Below are 13,156 nucleotides of genomic sequence, written 5' to 3' on the forward strand. Positions count from 1 at the left end.
GTCAGGAAGGATCGAATGAGCCGCTGCTTCTTCTCTCTGGGTAGCTCATTCCAGAATTGATTTATGGGGGGGGGAGTCCTCCGAAAGTCCCAAGCGTCAATCACTAACCGTTTGGTATCCAGACGTGGTAACGGCTGGACGGACAGACAAACAGCGTAACGTCAAAAAACTGGAAACTTTCGATCTCAAAAATCAAGGAATTATAGATACTCCTCTCTCTTCTCTCTGTGGAGCTCATCAATCAAAAGAATAAAAATACTTTATTAAAACACGTTGCAACTTTTTTATTAAATCAATTTAACTTTTAATATTTATTTTAAATGCACCTTTTCCCAACATAAGTTTTTTTTTAATCTAAGTATTACAGAAAAAAATCTATTACAGAAAGTTTACTTAGTATTTTGGCACGTTTTCCCCAATAATTTTTGAAGTACTCGAATGGGATGTCTTTCAGAAGTTTCTCGTATTTTCCTACAGATCATGTTGTAGGAAAGTTCTTCTTGCTTCGCACAAATTTCTCGGAGAGATAACTCCTCGTACAATTGCTTAACTATCTTTACAGATTCAGAATCATTATTTCCGTAGCATTCCTTCAAAATCATCTTCTGAGCCATTGTAGCTCTCTGAAGGCACATTACAGCCAGCCATGTGCATTTGCCTTCTTGAATATCTGTTCCCAACTTTCCAGTGATCTCTGGATCACCAAAGCAATCAAGAAAATCATTTTGCAACTGGACGAAATAACCGATTTCCAAACAAATGGCCTCTGCCTGCCGAAATGCTTCCGGATCATTACACATGGCTAAATGCATAGCTGCTGCAATTGGAAAGTATATCCCACTGTACGAAGCCTTATTTTGTGCTGTGACTTTAAACTGTTCCATTGTAAAACTCAAGACATCCTGCTGTGTTGATTTACTGTCCAAATACTGCCCAACACCGCCGATAAAAGTCATTTCGCGAAAATGTTCCATAAGTCTTGCATAGCATTGCAGATGACTAAAATGCTTCTTTAGAATATAGTACACACTTTCTTCAATCAGTAGTCCATCATTAATGGCAGTTAACTGAACATCTTCCAGTTTGTACCAACAAGGCTTTCCTCGTCTGGTGATACTTCCATCCATTATGTCATCGTCAATTAACAACATTGCTTTAATCTGAAGATTGAGCATCGTGATTGACTAACAGAAGTATAATTATCTCATGAATAGCTTACCATCTCAACGCACCATCCCAAATAAATTGCTAATTTTATATCAGCTTCTGTTAGAGATCCCTTCGGAACCATAAGTTCGTATGCTGGCAGCACGGAAATACCGCAGTACATCTTTCCATGTGGAACATTGTACTGCAATACCTAAAATATCATACTGATGTAAAAATTGTAAAAACATTCGAAAACTATCTCATCTTACGCGTTCAAAATGCTTTTCAGTTAATCCAAGAGGGTCGTATTTTCTCGTCAACCATTTAAGTTCTTGTACAATATCTAGAAAATAAAAAGAATTACAAAAACGCCATGGTGTTCAGTTTTTTACACTTAGCTTATACTTCGGGAGGCCAATGGATATGTGTTTAAGTATGAAGGGACACGATGAAAGTGGAGTTCAGTGACAAATAAACTCCAAATATCGCCAGCAATTCAGTTCACCGATAGTACCAATCCATTGGAATGGGTAATCCATTATTCTCATTGGGATAAACCAATTTTTCCAGTATCAAATTCTTTAAGTCCATGCAGAGTCTGCAGAGGTATATTGAAAAAAGAAACCAAATTTAAAACGTACCTGGGAAATATGACATAAATTGTTGCTTTCTGTCTCGAGCAACTGTGATAATTCCAGACTTTGATTGAAGTTCCCTTTAAAAAACAAAATATCCCAATAGCAATTTTTACTCTACGCAGAGTTTAAATTCAAAATCCATACCTTGTCCTCGTCGAATTATTGCTGAAAGATTTCTCCGATGGTTCACTCTTTATCAAATGAACGGACTCATTATGCACGCTGCATTTAGTGAAATGCCTCAAATATTCCAAATAATATGTATTTATCTTATTCTTTAGTAGATTTTGCAGAAGTGGCCTCTTGAAGAATGACATCACTAAATTTCACTAAGTTCACCAAATTGATTTCCAAACAAAAAAAATCACTCCACTTTCTATCTTTCACTACAAAATACTGAGCGATACTAATTCATTTTGCTGAAATAAAATGCATCGCAGTTTGGAGTGATTCCCTACTAAAACACACATTTTTTGTCATAAAACTGAAATACATTATCCCCACTTAAAGAGTATTTGGAGAATGTGATGACTATACTTGTTGATCAAAACTTTCCGAATAAAGCTCATTAACGCATTATATACAAGTAGATAAAAATGGAGATTCCCTCGACTGTATATTTTAGCAACTGAATATCGTTCATATATAAATGTTTAATCCCACCTCAAAGTAAGACCAATTCTCTTTACAATATACTCACGATCACTGCAGAACAATATAGTTCGGTATTAAAAAGTTAAAAATTTTTCTTCTTCACAAATAAAAAGGGATGACAAAGCGTGCCTGCTTTGCGAAATGCTCGAACTAGTATCTTAAATTTATTTTCTAATGGCTCTGGCATACCTTTTAGTTCAGAAAATATTATGTAGGGGAGACCGGGAAGGTTTGGGACACTCTTTCATGTGTTGACTTTGAAATAGTATTCCAAAAAATCACGGTAGCGTATTACAATTTTATGCGGTCTATAGGATACTTATGGGTATTGACTTTATAAAAAATACTCGATAGAACTTGGAAAACAACTGAGTTTACTTGGAGAAGATAAAACATTTTACTTGACGCTTTGTCCCAAACCTCCCCGATGTGGGGCAGTATGGGACGCAAAAATGAATGTTTGGGACGCGTTTTTTCTCGCATAATTTGAATTATTGGAGCACTTTAATTAATTTTAAGTACTAGATTAAAAATATTTCTAATCGAAATAAAAATGTTTAATCTTTTTTTCATACTTAGATACTAATATCAATTTAATTTGTACAGTAGAGTCATTTATTGTCAATCAATTATTTAAAGTATTTTCTTATTATTTTCCATCTACCTTTCTTTGCTTTTTTATTCTAAGTATTGCAATCATGATCATCAAATTCCTTACACGAGTAGATTTTCTTGCAATTTTTAGTTTTGAACTCATTGACGGATTCCTGTTTGATTTTACGTCAATAGCATGTTACCTGTTTTTTCCTTATTTCTCTGAAAAAGTTCTCGTCTTGCCTTTCCGGAGAATTTGTAAGAATTGTAGAGGATATTGCTCGAGAAATTTTCGAGAAAATAGTTTTTAACGGGATTGAGCAAAGGTCGAATATCCTTTGAAGAATAAATTATTGATTCCCAAGACATTGATGGTTTAATTGTCCCTGTAGACAACTGCTCAACTGGTAAAGTTAAGACACAAGATGAAGATTTCCAGTAGAAACTGGGCATTACTTTCGATTTAGACAATAAAAAATTGCACGCGACTTATAATCTAGTCGAAAATTATTATTATATATATATATATATATATATGACTGCTTTTGAGCTAGTGCTCTTGAAAGCATATTTCAGAAATACAGAGAGCATATTTCAGAAAATCAACGTCCCATTCATCCCCTTTCAGGTGTCCCAAACATCCCCGCGGGTAGTTTTGGTATTTAAAACCTTTAAGCAAAAAATAACAGCATGTAATCTCTGAAACTTTTATAAAAATATGTTCCCAGATTACACTGCTGGCTAATGAGATAAAAAAGTTTTGATTATATATCACTGATATAAAATATAAAGAGTAAAACTCAAACGTCAAAAAATACAATTTTTATCAATTTTTAAGAAAGTTTTCATAGAATTAAAACAATAAAACTGAGGATAACCATTCTTTTAGTCATCAGATACATCTTATTGTTGCCTACGATTGAGTAGTGGATAAATCCCATTTTTTTCAAAAACTAATGAAAAAATCGCGTTGTCCCACACTACCCCTGTCCCAAACCTCCCCGGTCTCCCCTACTGTATTTTCATAAAATAATCAAGAAAAGGGATTTCATTAAAAAATTAATGAATTGCATTTTCAAACTCATACGATATGACAAAAAAAGCTCGATTAGTATTGTCAGGTTTCGAACTTATGCCCTAGACTAGACACACTTGCGACTTAAGCCGAGAGACGACTTAGTGGAAAATGATGGAAATGAAGTTTAACCATTATTTCGAATATAATTACGCTAAGCCGTCTCTCGGATAATCCTCATGTCTGTCAAGGCCCTTAGTAAAACTTAGTAAAACATAGTGGCCTTGTTCAATAATAATTTACTTTTTGGAGAGACAAAGCCAAACCAAACGTTTTCGAAAATATATCGGAAACCTTAAAGGCAAGTTCACGTACTCGCCGCTTTAGCGCTGACTGTTCTTCGATTTCGAACTTTCGTCATTCTTGATACAAGTAAATCGCAAGGAAATTAACTCTCCTCGAAAGCGTCAGAGCGCCCAATCGTTTCAGGACAGCAAAACCGTCAACAAAAGTATACATACATTTACTGTAAAAGTAATTCCTTGTGATATGCCTTCGAATCGATACAGTATAAACCTCAACACTTCACCAACCGCTGAAGAGATTAGATTTTTGCTTTTGGAATTGCAGAGCTTTGAAATTTTGACATCACGATAATTGTCTGTTTTTAGGTCTGTTACCAGACTACATGCAAAACGGAGAGAGATAGGGGAAAGTGCTCTCCCTTCGAACGTTCATGCCTTCTAATAATGTGAATTTTCTTTTAGTTTTCTTACATATTTCTATTAAATATTAGTTGTCTTATCATAAATTGTTGATAATTCCGTGATAATTTAGTGTAAATCTCTTACGAAAAACAAAAGAAATTCACATTCATTATTCGAAGGCATGAACGTTCGAAAGGAGAGCACTTTCCCTTACCCAAGTCCGGTTTTGAGCCCAAACAGAAGTAGATTTTGATTCTCCAATAGTGTCTTGGATAAAAGGTAAATGGAACTCTATTTGCACAAAAAGTCGTTGAAGTTTGAAGAATTCAAATTCAATTTCGAATTTTCATACTGAATTTTCGAATAACAGGGAAAATTTATCAAATATCACACTAAAAAGCTGGCACAAGAGTTACTCAGTGATTATGGAGTGATTAAATACTGGGACAAGAACAATAAACGTCGTTGTTCCTCACAATAATGTGAAGATCGCCACATTTTGACACTTGAGCACGAGCACTTCGAAATTCGAGCAGGCTGTAACTTCCGCCACCTCGCGAAAGTACTAAGAAGTACTAAAGTTTCTTTTTTGGAATTGCAAATAGATTTTCGAATTTTTCAAGATATACTTCTGTGCGGAAAGTTTAGGTAACTTCTCCGAAAGTCGACACTACTTCGATTTTATTTTATTCTCGTCTTTGCGATAAAAATTTCCCTTTTGGTTTATTTTGAGACTGTCTACAATTATACATTACTTCTTCTGACAAAGTTTCACTATTATAGAGAGCTTGTTTCTTAACCGATTAAATCAAGATCGGGTTAAATTGGAAGGTTTTGGCCTAGGTACGAAATGGTGACAGGAAATTATTGGCATTCATCCAGTAGTAAGATGAAATGTATGGCAATCGGTATTATCAGATCCGGTTTTAGATCTGAGGTTTAGCAACATGGTTTAAGTTATTTAAAAATGTATTAAACAGACAGTCGGGAACGAGGTTAAACCTGCAGACTGAATACTGTCTAATGCTTTAGGTACACTTACGACTTAAGTCACTTACTAAGCCCTTTCTCGGATTTGCAGAGAAACAGATTAAAAACTGATGGGAAATAGCAATTTAGTCAAATCATTATTTTGATTATAATTACGTTAAGGCGTCTCTCGGCTTAAGTCGTAAGTGGTTTAGGGCATAAGCGTCCATCGGGGAAAACTTCAACAAAGAAAAAACTCTGGTTTTTCCAAAGTTTTTTTGCCCTGGCTCTAAGCCTTTCTCCTGCTTTTCCAACCCCAGCCATTGAGAAATGTTAAGGAGAAATGAAAACGATTTCTCCTTAGCTGAATTTTCCTCTGAAACTTACCGGATCTGATAATACTTAAATTACCCGTCGGAAAATATCAACTAAAAACTTACTAAAAAATTAAAAAAAAATCTTCCTAAATTAACTGTTTGCCAAGCCAAGATATTATCGAATAATTGGACACGGTTTTGGCGGCAGTTTAAAATATAAAAATGCTGAAGATATAAAAATGCGTGATGAAAAACCGACAGCTAAAATGTACTCTGGTGCAGAGGCATATCGACATTTCATTTTTCCATACGTTTTTGCATTTTGCACTGAAGACTATTGGCAAGTTTTTTACTAAAGAGAATTCACTTATCAGTCTGATATATTTCGAAATCTTGTACTAAAAGCTGTCTAAAAATACATATTTCATGATGTTCGCCGAAATAATACATGAACTACGAGCAAATTTGTTTAAGTCGTGGTGCAATATCTGCAAAATTTTTACTAGGAAAACTGAAAAATAGCTTCACTTTTTTTTATAGAGGCTTGATGGGCCTCTGCTCTGGTGTATTGAAACTCCTTCAAAATTTAAATGAATTAGTATCGTAGTCTCCTCCCAATAATAAAAGCTGTGAATTAGAATGCTAAATGGCAAAGTAAAAAAAATATCCAATGAGCAAGAAATATTCCTACAATTTTCTAATTGACCATATCAATTACTAAGTTGTTATGTCAAGTGTTAACTTTTTCTTTTAGGCTTTCTTCTACATCTTGCAATTAGATCACCCAGGTGATTATGACAAAGTGCTTAAGTACAACTTCAATTTCATATGCATAACGTTTGAGATATCTATACACCGACACATTTAATTATCATTTTCTATAAATTGTCTCTCGTACTGAAATCACATAATAATTTCCTGATATGCCTATGATGCTTCCTACAAATATATTGAGATGTAAGAAAAAGGTATTTAGGCAAGATGCTTTTTTTTTCTTTCACTCAATATATCATGAAGTCATTTCCATATAACTCGCGAGAGTTGCCTGTAGAAAAATGCATTTATGAATGACTTTTTTGGCCGTGTGGCTTTTTTTCTTTAATGAAATTTTTTCGTGGCATCCAAAAGCATTTCACTTCATCCAGCAAGAGAGTTTCAATTATTGCATATTAAAGACGCAAAGCTATCAGTCACTCCTGACTTATTGACTGGCAAGTCTCACCTGACACTTTTCAATTAATACATTATGAACTTCAAACTTATGCAATTCAGAAAAAAAGAAGACAACAAACATCCTACTACTTTATGGTAAACGTAAGAAGTTTATCATAATATTTCCGGATGTTCAAAATCAACAATTTTATACAACACGTCGCGATGTCACAGCAAGAGGTCGTTGGGTCATGCTAGAAATTTTGTCTGGAAACACCGATTCCCTGTCGACAAGCAATTTAGAGAGAGATTACATTGAAGAAATATAAATTTGTCTAAAAATTCCAAATAAGCTGAATTATTGGCAAATATCCCACTGATAGTGCATGTTTGGCACATAAATCTCTATATTTTGACTTGCAGCATGCTGCGAACTTGTCTATTAGCTCATAGAAATTATTATTATTTTGTTGTTAGAGAAATTATTACAAACTGTTGACACTTCATTTATTTATTGCACTTGTTGAATATTTTCTTTCTCTTTTTTTTCTTTTTTCTTTTTTGAGTAAAGATACAATTGCCCTTCGTTTACCTCAATTGATCATCTCTATGACTTCTCCAATTTACCTTCTGTATCTGTTAGGATTTTCACACCCAGCAGTGAAAATCCAACTAACCTTTGCCACATGATAATTTCTCTTAATTAACTAAGCACTTTTCTCTTCCTTCTTTGGGAAGTCTTGCTGCATAAATTTCTTGTCACCACTGTGGTTATGCACCTTTAAAATATATGCGAATGATAAATCAAATTGGATTGCATTTCTTTTAAGCAATTATGCTCTGTTAAGAGCTTATTCAATTGAGAATTTCTCACAGGTAAATTTTTAAATTGAATTTCGAAAGATTAACCGTTTTTTCTTGCATTTTAAAAATTGTTTTTAAAGTCCTAGATGGCGCTGAAGCAATTTAGACCTACAACCGCATTTACAACATATTAGAAATGTTGTAGACAATTTAGACTAGTTTGATCTATGGGACCTGATGACAAGCTAAATAATTATCCTTATGTGGAAAACAGACACAGGCTGATCCTCGAAAATACTCGGCTCGAAAAATTTGGCGATAAAAGAACAGCCCAAACAATCATACACTGAGGATTTAGAATTTTTTGCTTAAATTTTTATTAAATGTGCACATTTTGATTGCAGAAAGGCTTCTTAAGTGCAATATCTATTGATTTTTTAGATAGATAGGAGCACTATAACCTTCCCGATTTGAGAGGTCTTTCCAGTTGAGGTTTTTCTGTACCGATTCCAAGGTACATTAGTGAGAACTTACCTATAAACGTAAGGGCAAATTATTGAAATCGTACTCGCACCCGTCAGGTCTTTAGTGGCCGAGAAAAATCCACTCGCACACCCCGCAGATTCTTGAGTACGTGCAGCAAGTACTTTATATTATAAAGAAGTAATTACAAAAGGATTTGAATCTGCCGGGCGTGCGATTTGATTTCTCCCGGACAATAAAGAGCTTGCGGGTGCGAGTGAGAGTTTCAAAAATTGGCCCTCTGTTTTAAGTTCGAACGTTTAAACCGACGAGTTACTATACAAAAGTGAGCATGGTCACCAAAAGGACATTTATTTTATAATTGCAATTCAAACGTTCCGCCAGCCAGAAATTCCACAAAACTACACAAAAATTCACTTTTTACCGAAATTCGAAATGGCAGAACAATCAGCGCTAGAGCGGCGAGTACGTGAACTTGTACTTTAAGTTTCCAGTAGATTTTCGTATAGGTTTGGCTTGGCTTGGCTTTGCTGTGCCTTTGTTTTTTTCAAAGATTATAACTGAACGGAGCCAAAAAGTCTTGATCAGGGAGCAACAGTTGGCCAATCGGGATCAAGAATCTTTGTTTTTTCCATTTTGTTTTTTACACTATTGTTTTTAGCAGTTTGTTTTGGAGGAATTTTCGGTCTATTCTATTGAGTTATAGCAGATAGTGAACGGAAAAATAGACCTTTCTTGACTTTTTCTCTTTAATTCTTCACGACGTTTCGAGGATGGATGTCGATGTCCTCTTCATCAGGTCCACAAATTCTAAAAATTGTTAAAAATGCTTTGTAGACCTGATGAAGAGGACATCCATCCTCGAAACGTCGTAAAGAATTAAAGTAAAAAAGTCAAGAAAGGTTTATTTTTCCGTTCACTATCTGCTTTACCAGTTTGTCTTTCGAATTTTTGTCTTCGGTAATTTTTGTTTTTTGAAAACTTTGTCTTTATGGAAATCTTGTTTTTCATACATTTTGCACAATTATCGAAAATTTTGTCAGTCATATATTTTGCACAAGTATATTTTATAACTTTCCAAAAATTTCCCTTTTCCCAGAAAATTTCCCTTTGTCCCAAAGGACGAAACTAATAACTTCCAAAAACACAGAAAATTTCCCTTTGCCCCAAAGGACGAAACAAAAACCTTCCCAAAACACAGAAAATTTCCCTTTGCCCTAACGGACGAAACTAAAAACTTCAAAAAATACCGTTGTGACTTCATTTTTTTATTTAATAAAATATGCTTGAAAGGATTTCCAAAGCCAAAGTTTCCAAAAAACAAAGATCACCGAAGACAAAGATTCCAAAGACAAACTGGGAAAAACAATATTTTAAAAATCAAAATGGAAAACACAAAGATTCCGGAAACCGGCTAATCCTACGAAGAGTTAACATTTTTTTTAACGAAATACTGTCTTGTATTGGGGATACGGGCCCTAGAGTTGAACTCTGTAAAGGTATGGCAATGTCATATGAGAAATTTAAAAATATTTATGTAGTAAATTCGGAAAACAATAATCGAAAGTCAGATTCATAACAGTTAGGAGGAGGTGGAGCTGTTTTGAACTGTCGGGCTACATTGTTATACGATTTTTCTCGCATATTTCCAAAGGAAACTGGGCTTTATGTAATGCAATTTAGCTCACAAAACTATTACGGAACTAAATAAAATAATTGTAGGGCCAAGCTTCCTTCACAAATATACTAAAAATTGTATATCAATGTAGCCTCATAGCTCAAAGTAGCCCCACCTTCCCCTACTGAGAACCTCATAGAGCTCCTTGCGATAGCCATTCTCCGATCTCTACCGATCTCATCAGGTAAACGGCAGAAACCCTGAATCATAGATCGTATATGCCAGAAAATGTTGGGTGTATACTATATTGTCCTTTTCTCGAATTTACGACGAAAATTTGTCATATGACATTGTCATATCGTTACAGAATTCCTCTACTGGTCTGTGTCGCTGGACCTTCGGAGGCTAGGTAAATCCCTGAAAACTTTCCCGACTGAGTTGTCTTTATCTTTGGAAACCCGCTGAACAACCTACCAGTGCCTAAATGAGGCTTATTTGGTGGACGTCATTATCATCTAAGTAGTTATAAGATTCTCAAATCGTACTTCCTTATGGCACTTGAAATCCGACGTAAAATTTTCTTGTCAAACTCTTGGCATTCTTGTATAGGCTTTGTTGGCTTTCAGTAATCGTGAGCGGACGTATCGGTAGAGTTGTTACCATCACTTATGAGTTAGACAAAGTAGAAGAATAAGGAATCTAACAACCTGAAACTCGTAGCTACCTTAATTCTGGCTTAAGACCTAAGGCTTAGCCCAGTTCCCGGTGATCTCAGAATTCAAAAATACAACCAATTTCATTGGTTTTTCATGATTTAATGGATCACTTTCCCGTATTGTCCAATTTTAAGTGAAAATTTTCCAAAAATTATTGGTTGTTAAGAAATTAAAGAGGTTAGGCCATATGGCTAAGCCTTAGGTCTAAAGCCTGTATAAGAGTTACCGCACTGAGAAAAAAAGAGGGTGCGATTAACTGTTTTTCCTCATAACTTTAACACTTTTTAGGTGCAAAAAATATTTCAACATTTTTTAATGTTAATTTTACACCTTTTCAAGGGTAAAATTAACATGAAGAAGGGTAACTTTAACCCCCAATACACCTAAAAAGCATAATATTTACATCGATTTCGGATCAATAATGCAGGGTAAAATTAACATTTCCGGAATGTTATTTTAACTTTTTCGGATTTCTCTCAGTGCGTATTTGGGGTACATTATTTTAAAAAAAATTTTGACCCTCGAATTGTGTACGGATTTATTATTTAGATTTTCAAAATTTAATAATTTTTCTCTTCTAATTAAACTCTGACTCTTAAATGAAGTTTAATGCCACAATTGATCAGTCTGTCGTAATTTTAATTTCCTGTGATTATAAAGTTAGTTAACAGGAAAGATCAAAGTGTCAATCGGCTCTGAGGGTGTCAACAGCAAGTGACTCAGAGTGAAATCGATGGTCACGGAGAGATTAGTGCACCTTGTTCACTGTTTTGCGGTGTATTTGGATAAATAACAAACAGCTCTATTGCGTCCGGAACTGAAAGAGAGCTTGTTCTCCTAAAACATGATCGTAAGAACTGGTTTAAGATCACCAGTGATATTAAGTGATTTCATTTGAGACTCCCTCACGTACCAGATTTCCCTTGTCTTGCAATTTGCATAATGCGCTTTATTTGTCTCGTTTTTTTTTTTTCATCAAGTATCTTATCTGTCAGCCCAGAGTCAAAAGTCACTCACGAGGATCATCACTGTCAGCATGAAAATTACCATCTTAAAACTCTTAAGAGTTTTCAAATAAAAGAATGCCAATGTGTTGCACAACAGTCAAGAGGGGAAAACAAGGAATTCATATCCAAAAGAAGAGATACATACTAGTGATTTGTTCAATTCGATATATCTTTTGATTTATCTACCTTGCCATATCTCAAAACAGAATCGAGTCTCGTATTTGCATAAATTTCAATAGCGTTTCTTGTCGGCAGTTGGGGAAAAAACGGTCTATCGATATTTAAGCAAATGAAATGCGACAATAATGCAATAAAATACAAAAGTTACCAGATTAGTGCACATATAAATGTCTCATTGAAATGGTTTGTAAGTCATTGAAATTGAGATATTCTCTGTAGTTGATAAGGCGTGTTGGCTTTGATGGTGAATTGAAGTCATAAAGAGGACTTAAAGAACACAACTTATAATCTCAATGAGCATTTGTGGTGTCAGAATGTAAATTTGAAACTAATGTTTAGGCATGGGAAAGTATCGTGAATAATTGATATGCTGTTGAACATAAAATCTTCTCGAGAGGAACATTATTTAATTGCATGAGCTCAGAGAATGTGCAATATAATACTTCGAATTTGAGTTACGGTGACTCCTCACCTTCAGAAAGAATAATATTTTCGCGAAATATAGCGTTATGGTGTTTGTTCGGGTTTCCGTCTGTTGGTAAAAAAAAAGAACAAACTAAAGAACAAAAAAACTAAAGCGTTTTACGACTTTATTTACAAATTAATATACTTTATCTGTGGTGTCACAAGTATGATTATTAATATTAATAGGGATTTAACCGAAAGGTGCAGGTGTCCAGTTGGGGAATTCTGTAATAATATGACAATGTCATATGACAAATTTTGCTGGTAGAATCAGAATAACATCAAAGCTCAGTGAGAATAAAATGACTATTATAAGGAGCTCTATAAAGCCCTCGGTAACTGATATCCATCGGATTTTCGATTTTAACATCGTATTTTATCAGATAAAAAATTTTAAATTTGTCATATGACATTGTCATAATGTTACAGAATTCCTCTTCAGGAACATTTAAGAACACCGGAGAGTTTAAGCTCAAACTCACGTAAGTTCTTGAATTGCCATTAGATATTACTACTATTCCGACTTATCGTTAAGAGAATAAAGCCCAAAATAGACGCAGGGATCGGCTTAGGGATCAGCTCGAAAAATGAGGATTAACGTCAATTCCCAAAATTTGGGGCATCAGACTAAACTTCTAAATTCATGAAGTCTAGTGAAAGGACAATGGGCAAAAGTGGTTTGTGGTGC

The 13,156-nt window shown here is 34.6% G+C and overlaps 1 protein-coding gene across 1 annotated transcript; it reads right to left on the reverse strand.

Moving 5' to 3' along the window:
- Positions 1-269: 269 nt before the first annotated feature.
- On the reverse strand, positions 270-2,207 carry LOC129802244 (farnesyl pyrophosphate synthase-like). The gene is made up of 5 exons (XM_055847923.1): positions 1,932-2,207; positions 1,791-1,864; positions 1,419-1,492; positions 1,220-1,360; positions 270-1,160 (listed from the first exon to the last, which is right to left on the reverse strand). The coding sequence occupies exons 1-5, from the start codon at positions 2,102-2,104 to the stop codon at positions 390-392; spliced, it is 1,233 nt and encodes a 410-aa protein (XP_055703898.1). The 5' UTR covers positions 2,105-2,207; the 3' UTR covers positions 270-389.
- Between the last annotated feature and the right edge of the window lie 10,949 nt (positions 2,208-13,156).

Source organism: Phlebotomus papatasi, chromosome 2 (assembly GCF_024763615.1).
Source record: "Phlebotomus papatasi isolate M1 chromosome 2, Ppap_2.1, whole genome shotgun sequence".
NCBI classification, from domain to species: domain Eukaryota; kingdom Metazoa; phylum Arthropoda; class Insecta; order Diptera; family Psychodidae; genus Phlebotomus; species Phlebotomus papatasi.

Excerpts from the sequence above, each read along its gene's own strand:
- LOC129802244 (XM_055847923.1), bottom strand. The coding sequence starts at position 2,104 with ATGTCATTCTTCAAGAGGCCACTTCTGCAAAATCTACTAAAGAATAAG. Across the intron at positions 1,493-1,790 it reads ATTTATGTCATATTTCCCAG|ATATTGTACAAGAACTTAAA; the intron begins GTACGTTTTAAA and ends TTTATTTTCTAG. Across the intron at positions 1,161-1,219 it reads TGGGATGGTGCGTTGAGATG|ATTAAAGCAATGTTGTTAAT; the intron begins GTAAGCTATTCA and ends CTCAATCTTCAG.